This window comes from Polypterus senegalus, chromosome 12 (genome assembly GCF_016835505.1).
Source record: "Polypterus senegalus isolate Bchr_013 chromosome 12, ASM1683550v1, whole genome shotgun sequence".
NCBI lineage: Eukaryota > Metazoa > Chordata > Cladistia > Polypteriformes > Polypteridae > Polypterus > Polypterus senegalus.
The window spans coordinates 96,190,187-96,205,048 of NC_053165.1; the positions used below are offsets into that span (position 1 = coordinate 96,190,187).

The 14,862-nt window shown below is 38.5% G+C and overlaps 1 protein-coding gene across 3 annotated transcripts in view; it reads left to right on the top strand.

Moving 5' to 3' along the window:
* The window catches only part of LOC120541399 (cytosolic carboxypeptidase 4), a 917,845-nt gene that overhangs the window by 318,483 nt on the left and 584,500 nt on the right, over positions 1-14,862 (top strand). For all 3 annotated transcript variants that reach the window (XM_039772988.1, XM_039772990.1, XM_039772989.1), the window contains one exon: positions 8,796-9,004. In XM_039772988.1, coding sequence (XP_039628922.1) covers positions 8,796-9,004 — 209 coding nt within the window. The remainder of the gene's footprint in view (positions 1-8,795; positions 9,005-14,862) is intronic.

Consider the following 14,862-nt stretch of genomic DNA (forward strand, 5'->3'; position numbering starts at 1 on the left):
GTGTCCTGGGGGAGTCAATGTCCAAAAGTATCTGCCTTCCCCCATCCTTCCATCCTTTGGGTGTCCCAGCCGGGTTGAGCTGCCGGCCGTCCATCACATTATGAAGATGGTATTTGAGAAGAAGTAACAAAGTTATTTGAGGGTTGGATGTTTTCAGATGGTCACTAATCCTGCATGTTAAAGTAGGATCTTAGTATTGGTTGCACCAATATAATGCTTTAAAATCCCTGTCTAGTCATTATCTACATGGAGTTTGCATTTTTCCCCTCTATCTGTCAACTATAAATTGTTCATGTTTGAGTTTGGATGAGAGAATGTGATCTCCTTTGGACTTTGCTTTGACTTTATCTGGAACTTCTTAATGACTTCTTCCCAATACTCTTTAGATCTGAGAAAAGCCTGAATTGGAGTAAGCTGCCCTAATTCGGGTTGTTTTTAAGAAATGCAATGATTTAGTCCATAAAGTAGAAGTGCATAATGAACAAGAATTGTTGCAAAAATTTTGGGAATATAAAAATATATGCCTAAATTTTTAATTTTAAATATACTTGATTAGCATTTTCCACCCTCTGATAGAGGTCTTTTGAGGGCTAGATTCCTAATTAAGGATCAATAATTAAAAATAACATCATACACATAATCACTGAACTTGAAACAGTCTAACATGATACTCCACATGTTTATGTTTGAAGTTCGTTAGTTTTAAACTTCTGGAAGGGGCTCTTAGAGGGCTAGGACCTCCGGTAAAAATTCAAATATCAAAAATATTATCATATTCATGATAAGCAACCTCGAAGTAACATGAAGCGACGCTCCATATTCCTATGTTATTGATCTCCATTTTTTCAAAATTTTGTGAAAAGGGGAAACTTTGACCCCTCTTATCCCATTAGGGGCTGAATCCTTGGGGTTTGTTGATCTGCTATGCACAACTTTTAGTCGTTCTGATCATTGTTGCTGAAGACACCTCTTGGTTTATGTTTTATCATAAGGGTGTGATTTCTGGCAAAATATTTAGTCCAAAAATGGCTTAAACATGAGGATTTTTAACGTCTAGAGCAGGGGTGGGCAATGATGGTCCTGGAGAGCCGCAGTGGCTACAGGTTTTCATTCCAACCCAATTGCTTAATTGGAAACCAATCCTTTCCAATCTCAGACTTTATTTAATTTTATGGCCTGTTAGTCTGCAATGTAAGGTACATATATCGTAGATTTTTTCCTTTCCAAGGATATCATCCAAATGATTTGAAGCCTAAAACGGATAATTTTCTGTCTGTCACATTTTATATTAAGTGTTTTAATAAATCAAACAGTACATGATGAACACACAGAGATGTAATTTGAAACAAGCTAGATGACAAACTACTGACTGCTTTGTTATTTACATCTTATTGCTAATAAGGAGCCATTAAAACAATGAATGCAAGATGAGTTGATTGGCAAATTTTATGCTTTCTTGTACTAGTGTGACCCAGGAGGCACTGGACATAAGAACACAGAAGTGATTTCAAAGTGTCCACAAATAATTCTTATGAGTGCAATAAGCAGATTGTAATAGATACGTGGGATTCTTATTAGAGATAACTCTGCTGCCCGTTATCTCCAGAGTTGTTTCTTAAAATCCTGGGCCATTAACTTTCTGTGTGGATTTTGCACATTTTTCCTTTTTATGATTGGGGTTTTAATTGGATAACTTTGTTCCTGTCATTTCAAAAATACATGAACATTTTGATAATTGGCGACTCTAAATTTGTACAACATATTTTATTTTGCCCTACAATAAACTGCCATTCAATCCAGGACTGGTTACTATCTTGAAGCTGTTATGATAAGAAGTTTTTTTGTAGGGTTTTCTGAATGAAATCTAAATATGTAGGCTTCAATTTAGGAATTTTAGGAACCAGGAATTCTGAAAATAATGTTTATTTAATAGTGATTTGAAAACATTGAAAGTTTTCAGCATCTTCTTTGTTTTGCTATGGGCGCCGCCATTTCAGAGGAAGTGCATCGGGTGTTTCCATGGCAACTGTATATAGAATTCCCTTGATTACATGATGTGTGTGTCCTCACTGGAGCAGCTGTAGAAAGGTCACCATGTGCATTTCTGAAGTATCCATGATTGTGGATAAATATCTGTGTAGCGTGCGAGCAAAAACTTTTGATCTTTGTCATTGTCTTTCTAGTTTAGAAATTAGTTCTAGTTATAGATTCTTCAACTTGTACTTTTTGATCTAAAGTCCGACAACAAACCAGTTTGGTTTAACCTTGACTTGTTCCTGGCTATGTTCATCCCCTTGTCATTATCTTTCAAATATATGTCATCATATTTGTCATCTCACCCCAAGTCAGTAAAGAAGGACAGGGCAGGTTAAAAAAGATGCACAAATGATTGGATGAGTGGATGGATGAATCTTTTTATTGTGTGGCAGGGAATATGCAGATCTTTTAGTGCATGAGAGAAAACTAAATTCTCTAGCTGATTTTGGTTTTAAGTTTTGGTTTTGACTTTTCTGTCTGCTTACTGAAGTCTTCAATTTTGTGTTTTGTTATTTGCCTATCTACCATGTAGAACCCTGTTTGACCAATTCTTTCTAAAATGGTTCTCTGGCACTCACATTAAAATATATCCATCCATCCATTATCCAACCCGATATATACTAACTACAGGGTCACGGGGTCTGCTGGAGCCAATCCCAGCGAACACAGGGCGCAAGGCAGGAAACAAACCCCGGGCATGTTGCCAGCCCACCGCAGCATTATAATATATATATTTTTTCAATTAAAATATGTGGCTATTCCATGTGACTGATGGTCTCCTTGTCCAGAATTAGTTCCTACCCTTGTGTCCAGTGCTTGTAGGGTTACCTCCAATCAACCATCCTTTAGGATGATCATGTTCAAAAGAGGAATAAATGAATGATTTGTGTTGTCCTACCTGCTACCACTGTGTGTTACCTGACAGTTTATTGTAATGTTTTACAACCAATGTAAAAGAAATACCTTATTTTTACAGTATAAGCACACTTTTTAAGCTAAACTTTACTGACAATACTTTGTTTTATTTCTAAGTTTCAGATTGATATCTGATTACCTTGTGTTGTTTTATTTCTCTCTCACGTGTCCACTTTAAAAGCAAATAATGGATGATAAAAGTGAGTTGTGCAAAATCTGACAACCGATATTCAAAAAGGTAATAGCTTCATTATGCTGCTGGAGAGTTTCATCAGAAAAAACATAATTAGATAAATTTGCTAAACTGGGGCATAATCCAGATAATAGTCCTTGAACCATTATGTGCCTTACAGCCCTCGGGCCCAAGTCTCATTTGTGGCATAAATGCTCTCTGTGAAGTCTTTATGTTTTCCAAATGTGGGAATTTTCTTAATTTTTTTAATTCCCTTCCTTGTCATCCGGTTTATTGACAACAGTAAACTGGCCTAGGTATGTTATGTGCAGAAGTATGCTCTATAACTGACAGGTATTCAATCCACAATTAGTTTTTATTTCCTTTGCTGCCATTACTCTCTACTGGAAATAAAAGCTACAAAAAATGAATGGATGAGTAAGTAGGAAATATAGTCTGCTCAGATTTCTAAACACTTTTCATGTGTGACATCATTAATATCCAACGATTAAAATACAAAGAAGAATTATTTTGGCACTGTAAGCAGATTTCTTAAAAATTATTTTAAAGCAGATATTTCTGAATTACAGCACGAAGCAGCTTTTGTGGGTTACAAATGGGGTCCACGTGGATCCGCATGAATGTGGTTTTAAATTCATGTCATTGATTTAGGTAAATATGTACATGACTTTATTAAGGTGTACGAGCTTATTACATAGTGACTGCCACATTGCAGTCAGAATTATGATTTGAAATGCAGATCTGTCAGGTGGCTCATGGGAAAAATCATGTGACTTTATTATTCCAAAGGTTCAAATATGGTCCACTATTTCTGAGTGAACCTTTGCAAATGCTTCATGCAACTTCAGAGATTTTCTGTCATGAGCAAAGGTTTTATGAGCTTAGCTTGTTATTAGACTTACAGTTTTTGCCCCCTTTACTCAGTAGTGCAGCTACTCACAGCCCCATGACTTGGTAGAAGATCAGTGAGGAGTGACACGATGCCCTACCACAGCAGAAAAAGGCAAAAGACAGTGAAACATGGTCTATTATAAATTAATCATAAAATCATAGTCCCTGCAGTCAACAGTCTACATAGAGTTTTTTAAATTTTCCTTTAGATTGTATGGCTAAGAGCAGTGTTTCTTAAACTATGGGTTGTAGCATATTTTTTGGGTCATGTGATGTCTGAACTACGTTACACTTGGGTTACCGTATTCACTCTGAAATGGTCGCAACGGTTTACGGAATGCCTTGCAATGGGTAACCGTGGGCATCATAGGCAGACGTAATCCACTATGATCTGCATCTGCGATTCCCCAAGGGAAAACTGCCGGCACTGTCCAGCTGGAACAATGATTGGCAGAAATTCTCAAAGGATGTATGATGCTCTGTGGCGATTGTGAGTCGCAAAGTCACAAAAAGGCTAAATTGTGAGAAAAAAAATGAAGAACCACTGCATAAGAGAATTGTTTTTTGCAACTCCATACTAAGCTATATAATGGCTACCAATGATGGAGCAGGTAACATTCATGTGTATACAAAAACATCTGTGACATAAACTGGTGTCTAGCACAGCTACCAAGTGCAGAAATGTCCTAGGGAAAGTATGATGGACACAGAATTATTTGTAATGTGCACAGAAAGAAGATTTAATCATACATTAGACATTTTACCCTTCATGGAGTCACATTTGGTTTATTAACATCCAAATCTGCAAACACTTAAAAAGGTACACAGAGTGATGGCTTTTATAATGCAGTTCGAGTATTGTTTTTCTAGAGAGATCATGCCTGCGGTGTCCATAAATGGAATGACATTTATTTCCTTTTTTGTATTAATCAGAATGACTCATAATTAAGATATTGATACAGAGTGAATCATTTCTATTGCTGAGTCAGCTAGGATGATATTACATATATCCCTGAGCAGAAACGTGGACTAATTCAGTCCGCATTTCAATGTCTGGATCACACATTTAGATTTAGATTACTGTGCTCCATTTTTCACCATTGGTTATTCACATAAACCTCCAGCACTCCCCTACTGCTTTTCCCACTCGGTCTAATGAAACCCGTCCTGCATTAAAATAATATCAAATATAAGCGGTCAATTCTCCACAGTACCCAAAATGTCACAGTACCTGAGCTCACCGTGACTCACCATGAGGTGCGACAGTTCATACTATGGCGTTATTTCAGTGCCACTATTCTGAGCACACGTAAAAAAATATTGAGCGCACGTAAAAAAGATTGCAAGTGCAAGTGTTGCATTTTGAAGAGAAATTTATTTTGAGCGTACAAAAGCTGAATTTGAGTGAACAAAATTCATTGCTGCGTGCAAAAAATGTATTTCAGTGTTTGCGCTTATCCATATACACACACACAATAGCACCCCCTCTCGCTCAGTTTTTCATTTGCGCTTGCTCGCAATGTGTTGCTTGCGCTCACAACATTCTCTGCTGCAAGCGCTCAACTCTCTGTACACCGTTATAAGTGTGCCACAAAACCAACCAATCACAGACTTGGTTTCAAAAATTCTGATTGGCTCTTACGGTCTCCAATCAGCTCGCTAGCTGCTGCATTCCGGAAACAGTCCGAAATGTAGCTAAATCCAGCTAAACTCAATTAAACCCCAATTTGCGGATAACATCTTTAATTATTTTATTTTAAAATATATTATTTGTTAAGACTATCGTTGGTGTAGTATAATGTAGTTGCATTACAACATACATTCATACACACATACTGCATTCAGTATTCGACGACAAAAAGAGAGCTACTCAAATATAATTTGGAGAGTCAGTTGGCATGGTTGTATAATGCAACTACATTATACTACACCAACGATAGTCTTAACAAATAATATATTTTAAAATAAAATAATTAAAGATGTTATCCGCAAATTGGGGTTTAATTGAGTTTAGCTGGATTTAGCTACATTTCGACTGTTTCCGGAATGCAGCAGCTAGCGAGCTGATTGGAGACCGTAAGAGCCAATCAGAATTTTTGAAACCAAGTCTGTGATTGGTTGGTTTTGTGGCACACTTATAACGGTGTACAGAGAGTTGAGCGCTTGCAGCAGAGAATGTTGTGAGCGCAAGCAACATACATTGCAGCAAGCTTAAAATGAAAAACTGAGCGAGAGGGGGTGCTATTGTGTGTGTGTATATGGATAAGCGCAAACACTGAAATACATTTTTTGCACGCAGCAATGAATTTTGTTCACTCAAATTCAGCTTTGTACGCCAAAATAAATTTCTCTTCAAAATGCAACACTTGCACTTGCAATCTTTTTTTACGTGCGCTCAGAATAGTGGCACTGAAATAACGCCATATCATACAACGTATTTAAAAACGATCAAACATTTCTTACATATGAGATCAGGCCTCACTCTGGATTTTGTCCCTTTTGCCCTTTTCATTTTAAAATGGACACTAACAAGGCTTTTTAGACAGCAGTGATCGTGGTGCTACCAGGTGGATATGGGAATATTTATATATCCCACTTAATGTACCTTTTACATTCACAGGCATTATAGATATAGGCAACATTCTTTTATGCTCACTGTGTCATATTTCTCAAGTTCTCAACTGGTACTTGAGTCTGTGTTGACAAAAGTATCTCTTCAGTTTAATTTAATAAATTCATTGAAATACTTTATAGTATCATGCGAGAGGCCAAATCGTAACATTAATATAATTACATTAAAACATTTCAAAAATTGTAAAATAGATGCTACATAATACATTTCAGAGATACATTTTTTATACTTTGGGCATTATGGCCTTTATATTGCCTTGTGAATGATTAAAAACAAACCAGAGCAGCCAGGCGTGTGGTAGAGCTAAATGATGTGAAGCATATGAATCTTTTTACTCTTCAGTAAATTGAGAATAGAATGAGGGAAGAATGGAGCGTAAGATCGACAGGTGGATGAGTGATGCGGGCTCTGCATCGGTCTGTCGTGGTGAAAAAGGAGCTGAGCCGTAAGGCAAAGCTCTCAATTTACCAGTCAGTCTGTGTTCCTACTATCATCTATGGTCATGAGCTATGGGTAGTGACCGAAAGAACGAGATCATGAATACAAGTGGCTGAAATGTGTTTCCTCCGCAGGGTGTGTGGGCTTTCCCTTAAAGATAGGGTGAGAAGCTCAGTCATCCGGCAGGACCTCAGAGTAGAGCCGCTGCTCCTCCGCATCGAGAGGAGTCAGATGAGGTGGCTCGGGCATCTGATCAGGATGCCTCCTGGACACCTCCCTGGTGAAGCGTTCCGGGCACGTTCAACCTTGGACTTGGAGGGACTATGTCTTCCGGCTGGCCTGGGAATGCCTCGGGATTCCCCTGGAAGAGCTAGTAGAAGTGGCCAGGGAGAGGGAAGTCTGAGCATCTCTGCTCAAGCTGCTGCCCCCGCGACCCGACCTCGAATAAGCGGAAGAGGATGGATAGATGGATGGATGGAAGGATCAACTAGAAATGTCTACCCACCCATTATCAAGCACACTTCTCAAGTCAAGTTTGGGGTCTTAGAAGCCAGAGCCTTTGGAACAGCTTAAGATAAACCACAATTGTGCAACATCCAGGTAGAATCACTTTAAAGTAACAATTCACCTGCTGTGTGTAACTTTAGGATGTGTATGGAAGAGCTGGAGAAGCTGAACATGAACACTTGTTAGGGTTGCCAAACGTCCCTTATATACAGGACATGTCCCATATTTAATAAGTTTGTCCCCTGTCGAGTACTGACCTTTCAGGAACACCCAAATGTCCCATATTTAGTTCATTTTCAAGTTTTGTAATAAAAATATATTTTTACTACCTTCTTACAGTACTTAGTTGTAACTTTAAAAGTAATTATACTTTCTTATCTCAGATTCTCTTGATGAAAATAACCCAAATGTAACGAGGTCACTAGTGTTTGCTGCCTGTTTGTAGCTTGTTCAGTTGCTATGGTTGGCTGAGGACAGCGACACTCTTACCGTTTTGCTCTCTAGCTGCGCTGCTTCGCAGTTCTGTATCAGCAACATACAATGACTGTCAACAAAGCGTGTTGTTACTACTTGCCACGGCCCACTTTTTTCTAACTTATTAACTAATCCATCCATCCATCCCAAGATGCCAAAACGTAAGTGTAAATTTCATGATGAATATTCCAGCGAATGGACATTTATCAAACAAGGCAGAAGCTGTTTTGAAGCAAACTGTGGTGTAATTGCACTTTCAGTAAATCATTTTCTAATGATTTTAGTTTTGTTTTCCTCATAACCCATTAAAATCCTTGATTTATGTTTTTAACTTATGTCTCTGCTTATATAATATATTGGTCTGGGTGTGTAGGGGGCATGTAGAAATTTATATATATATAGTAATATAGAGAGAGTTTTTAGCAGTGTCCCGTATTTCTAATTTTCTAATCTGGCAAGCCTAATACTGGTGCATGTGATCTCTTTACATGCAGTACCCTGACAAAATGATTCAAAATTATAAATGTGTAAAATCCATCACTCGCTGATGAGCATAGATTAGTAAGTATTTAATTAAGTGCAGACCATCGCATAAAAAAAACATAAGTGAAGGGGAACTGATACAGGCGTGCTTCTGCAAACAAAAAGTATATGTCGTTATATGAAAGACATAGTAAGACATGAACCTGTCCCTGTGTTCACTTCTAGAGACCAACAGTCGGCATGCAGTTGACAGAGGCTACGTAACCACTTTGATTAAGCTTTTTGAAGACTGGCACTATACTGACCTTGAAAATCAGTATGTCCCCCTGAGAAGATCACTCTTACACTGTCTCAGACACGTTACCAGCATCCATGCAGGGAAGAAGGCACTGTTTGAAAGTGATGGCATTAGTATCCTATATCACACCACGCAGGTGAGTGCATAGCATTTTGCTTTCTCCTGAATTCTTATAATATGGTGTGATCCATCTTGTCACCACTCCTTTTCAACATTCTTCTACTTGAACTTCTTTTGCCCGTATTTCTCATCACACCCAGCAATATTAAGTTCATTCTTCTGTGCTGCCCACACCTTTACTTGCTTTTATTTCAGGTTCTGCTTTTCAATCCATTTTTCTTTCTTTTCTGTTCTGGAGATTTCTTTTATTTTGCACTTTCACGATTTTGTTTTGTTTCTTCTCATTCTGCAAGCCTATATCCATTGAATTGCTGAACACGCCATTACAAAGTCACAAGGAACCAGAGCCTACTTTGTCTGGCATAGTTCTGGAAAAGATGTCAGTATATTCCAAGTTGCACTCAAGACACAGACACACACACACACGTGTAGTCATATTGTCTCATGCACGTTTTTATGTGAGAAAAACAAAGTGCCTGCAGAAACCTCTTACCCACATAAAGTGAGCAGGCCAGTAAATGAGCCCAGGTCTCTGACGCATGGATTACCAGACACTGTAGAATGAAACGATGGGCACCACACTGGCACTGCCTCATTAGTACAATCTCATTCTGCACCTTCAGACGCAGCAAAATAAAATATTATCCAGCACAGGGGCAGAGGGAATATCCACTTATCTGGTTTTCTGTTTCTTTTGTTTGAAATTCCTGTCTAATTTTATTTTTCTGGTTTTTTTTCTGGACTTAGTTCTTCTATTGCATCGTATTCCTTTTCTATCCACAAATTGTTTTACTGTATGCCGTTCATTGACTCCTTACTGCACTTATTTCAAATATTATATTGATTACCCTATTGTTTTCTGTCTTATATTGTATGTTTTTCAAGATTTGTCTTAATTTTATTATACTATTACTGAATCTTTATTCTTCTGCATTCCTTTTCTCATTTAACATATTTGCATTATGCAGTTACAGAAACAGATCCAAAAGCAGTACTTCAGATTGTTTTTTCTTACTCTCAATTCCTATATTCTTCCATGGTAAACAATCATTTGTTTGACTGGATTCTTCTTTTGCCTCAAAGGCTATGATACATACATATGATGTCTTTAATCTTAACCTAATGTATTTCAAACATGCTTTGAAAAGAGCCAACGGTCAATGTTATTGCTCACTCGCTTATTGCTTTAGTGTTCCCTGATTCTGTAGTACATGAACGCCCAGGTCAAACTTTCATTCTTCTTTTTTCCATTTTCTATAATTATATTTTATGGCTACTGGCCTGAAGGGGCTGGAGCACAGTCACTAACTGAATGAGCTGCAGTCAACAGCAGGTAGCAAATAAATCTTTCTCAATTAGCACACATATGTAATAAAAAATGGGAAAAAAAGCAAATACATTAACGGTAAAAACCATTAAAATTGAAGTTCTGCTTCATTAAACTAACAATTTAGTCTGAAAGGCTCAGGGTATTCACTTCAAGTTATCTTTTCTTGGATGACGTATGTTTCCTTTAAAACCATTTTGCCAGCACATTTCTCTGAGATCTTGAGGGTAAACTCTTAACAGTCCATAGCAGTGTGCAAACCACATACACACACGCACATTCATACAGGGACAATTTAAAGTCACCCACATATATAGTTTTGGAAATTCCAAAGGAAAATGCTAGAACTTGGAAAAAATCCAAGATGTGATATGGTAAATGTATGAACTCCACACAGAGAGTCACCAGAATGGGATCTGAACCAAGTCCTCTGGCTCTCTGATGCTGCAGAGCAAAACATTGTACCTTCGAGTCACCCACTTTAATAAATTTTAAATGTAAATACAGGGTGAGTCAAAATTATGTTAACATTTGAATGGCAGGAACACTTTATTCACAACACATAATTCATATGTGCAAGATGATTTACAGGAAGGTCTCAAACAGTTCACCATCATGGTCAACACACAAAAACCAACGAGCAACAGTAAAGCCTGGACACACATTTCACGGGGAATAGATGATACCGCAGTCCGTATTCTGTCCTTCAGGTCATTGATATCACAAACTTTCCTGCAATACATGCCCTCCTTCACCATACCCGATAATCAGAAATCACAGGGTGTCAAAACAAGGGATTGTGGAGGTCATGGCGATGGCCCACCACAACCTATCCATCGACCTGGAAAGTTGTGGTCGACATAAAAATAATCCATTAGTGTTAACATAATTTTGACTCACCCAGTATAATATCAGGGTCACACATCTATTACAGTGATTAATGTATTATGTAAATAGTCATGTAACAGCCTCGTCACCATCAAAACCTAGTCCAATTTTAGCATTGCAGAAGGAGGCAGCCTTCTCAGGAGCATTGGAAGCAAGGTACGAGGTAGCCCTGGACACAGCACAAGTCCAATGATACAAACAGAGTGTGGTCGGTGGAAGGAACTGCAGGTCCACAAGGTGAAATGTAGCAACGTCAATTAAGTTGCCGTTTAACTGAAACAAATGAGCAAACAAAAGGTGTACTTGATGGTGTCAAAATGAACAAAATATCAGGGTCCTTAGCTCAGGAACCTTTATTAGCTGCTAAAGCCTTTTAAAGTCATGGTGGGAAGGGTGAGGCCTTCTTTTCAGGAACTGTGGGATATGTACTGGTGGAACATGAAAGGGCAGAGTCAAATGCCCTCACTGGGCATCTTCTCTGCACTGTGGAGGAAACATAAGAGGATAAGGTTAGCCACAGCACCCCCTCTTGACCTGGGGTGGAAGTACATACCTCAGAAGAGCCCAGAGGATGATCCACTGACATCCATGCAAAATAAGGAGTTAATATACCATAAAATGTCCTGCATGTTTTTATCACAGTTGGAGCACAAATAGTTAAGGTGACTCGTGTTTGGTCACATAGTGAGACAGGACTAGCAACACTCATCTGCTCTAATATAGATTAAGTTGCAGTGCAAATATAGCTTGGTGTTCCCAAAGTGCATCTATTCTTGCACCAATCTATCTTTTACAGCATGTATCTAATCAGAGTCAGTAAGAGCCAGAGCCTACCTATGAGCAGAGTCTCAAAGAGCTTTACAAAGCAATTCATATATTATTTATATTATGAACAGCTAATTAAAGCAGCAGAGCAACATTTGATGTTTTGCTTAGCCTTTACTCACATACATTCATAACGAAACCTTTTCCCAAGTAACCTCACCACGTACAGACCTTCCAGTGAATTACTGCTTAATTACATCACCAAAAAATACATTTACTCATTCATTAATTTTATGAACCTATTTTTCTATTATAGTGTTGTAGAGAGTTGAGACCTACTTTTAGTCTGCTGGAGGCAGGCCTTTACATACGTAGGCATAAAATTTACAGTCTACCTACTAGCACATCGTTGGTCTGTTTCTGGCTGGCAATGTCCCCCCAAACAGAGTCAACATCAACTGTGAAAGAAATGACAAATCCAGAAATATCTTTTCATATTTTAAAATGGTTTCACTATATACATTTCTAAATATACTTAGGCATATAATATACAATATGAACATTCTGGACTGTGGTGGGCAGACAGAGAGGTCTCAACAAAACTCCGTATTGGAAGAAAGAGTAAACACAGAGAGACCAGTCATACCTAACCTCTCTCTACAGTATATAAAATCCAACGTCTGTCTGTCTGCCTGCCCTCTTTTCACGAGAGATCTACTTAACAGATTTAGATCTGTTTTTTTTTCAATAATTTGCTTGAACATTCTGGTTGATTTTGCGACTTCTCTCATTGCGCTGTGTATGATAGTTCGCTTGCAGTACCGATTTATTTGCACTAATCCGAGACACACACAGCGGGCTGAGGGGAAGGGGAAGCGAACAGATACCTCCTCACTCACATGCCAGCCTTGGGGCATTCCTTACCTCTGCTTAGCTATCAAATGAGAGAACTACTTAACGGATCACGGAGGAAGCGTGATGTCAGGAGTGGTAATCCAGGCAGTGCCCACCTCACTGTCCTATTTCACTACTATGTGGGTGGAGCCACAGGGGATGGCTAGTTATATATTATATTAAAAATATGATTTTGTGTATGCAGGCGATTTATTTTCATTAGGTGGTTGTGATGCCTAAGGAAATTAGTGTAGAAAAGTTGAATTTTTTGATGTCTGTATTAACGCTACTGCATTTTGGGATGGGTGTGGCTGTCCCAAGGCCGTGAGCTATGCAGGTGTTGTCAGATGTAAACCTTTTTCTGAACACATCAAATATATTGAGGTTCCTAGGCTGGAGAAGTTAATTTCTTTAACATTGAAACAGATTTTTTAAGTGGTTTCTCTATTTCACATTCAACATGTTGTCCGCAGGTAAAATTAAGTGGCCCTTTAAGTAATTTTATATCATTTTAATTAAATAGAAAAATTAAAAACATTTTTTTAATGTACATTAAATAAGGCATTCGGAAGCAAAGCTACAACATAATGCCACCTTCTGACAGAAAAATGTTTATGATGTTGCGCAGGCTTCTAGTAAAAACATCTCTGTTCATGAGTAAGTACTAAATATCAAAACGTTACCAATGAAATACTGACGTTCAATCTCTTTTTTCCCTGAATTAACAAGCTGAAAACGACCTTTTCCAGTACTCCATGAATCCAGTGCAAGAAATGTGTACAGTGATCCCTCGCTATATCGCGCTTCGACTTTCGCGGCTTCACTCCATCGCGGATTTTAAATGTAAGCATGTCTAAATATATGTCACGGATTTTTTGCTGGTTCACGGATTTCTGCGAACAATGGGTCTTTTAATCTATGGTACACGCTTCCTCAGTTTGTTTGCCTAGTTGATTTCATACAAGGAACGCTATTGGCGGATGGCTGAGAAGCAACCTAATCAGAGCACGTATTACATATTAAATAAAACTCCTCAATGATATACGATATGCTTCCTGCGTGGTGCTTCGCACATTTCAAAGCTCTAACAGCCCGTATTGATTTTTGATTGTTTGCTTTTCTCTCTCACTTTCTCTGACATTCTCTGCTCCTGACGAGGGGGTGTGAGCAGAGGGGCTGTTTGCACTGAGGCTGTTTGATTAGAAGATACGAACACTCCTCTAAAAAATGCTGAAAAGACTACCTTCACATTGATCCCTTCATTGCGGCAGCTTTATCGCGGTGCTTCGTTTACTTAAAAGCCCAACAGCACTATTGATTTTTGTTTACTTTTCTCTCTCTCTGATATTCTCTGCTCCTGACGGCATTCCTTTGAAGAGGAAGGTACAGTGCATCCGGAAAGTATTCACAGCACATCACTTTTTCCAAATTTTGTTATGTTATAGCCTTATTCCAAAATGGATTAAACTCATTTTTTTCCTCAGAATTCTACACACAACACCCCATAATGACAACGTGAAAAAAGTTTACTTGAGGTTTTTGCAAATTTATTAAAAATAAAAAAACTGAGAAATCACATGTACAGAAGTATTCACAGCCTTTGCCCAATACTTTGTCGATGCACCTTTGGCAGCAATTACAGCCTCAAGTCTTTTTGAATATGATGCCACAAGCTTGGCACACCTATCCTTGGCCAGTTTCGCCCATTCCTCTTTGCAGCACCTCTCAAGCTCCATCAGGTTGGATGGGAAGCGTCGGTACACTGCCATTTTAAGATCTCTCCAGAGATGTTCAATCAGATTCAAGTCTGGGCTCTGGCTGGGCCACTCAAGGACATTCACAGAGTTGTCCTGATCCACTCCTTTGATATCTTGGCTGTGTGCTTAGGGTTGTTGTCCTGCTGAAAGATGAACCGTCACCCCAGTCTCAGGTCAGGAGCGCTCTGGAGCAGGTTTTCATCCAGGATGTCTTTGTACATTGCTGCAGTGATCTTTCCCTTT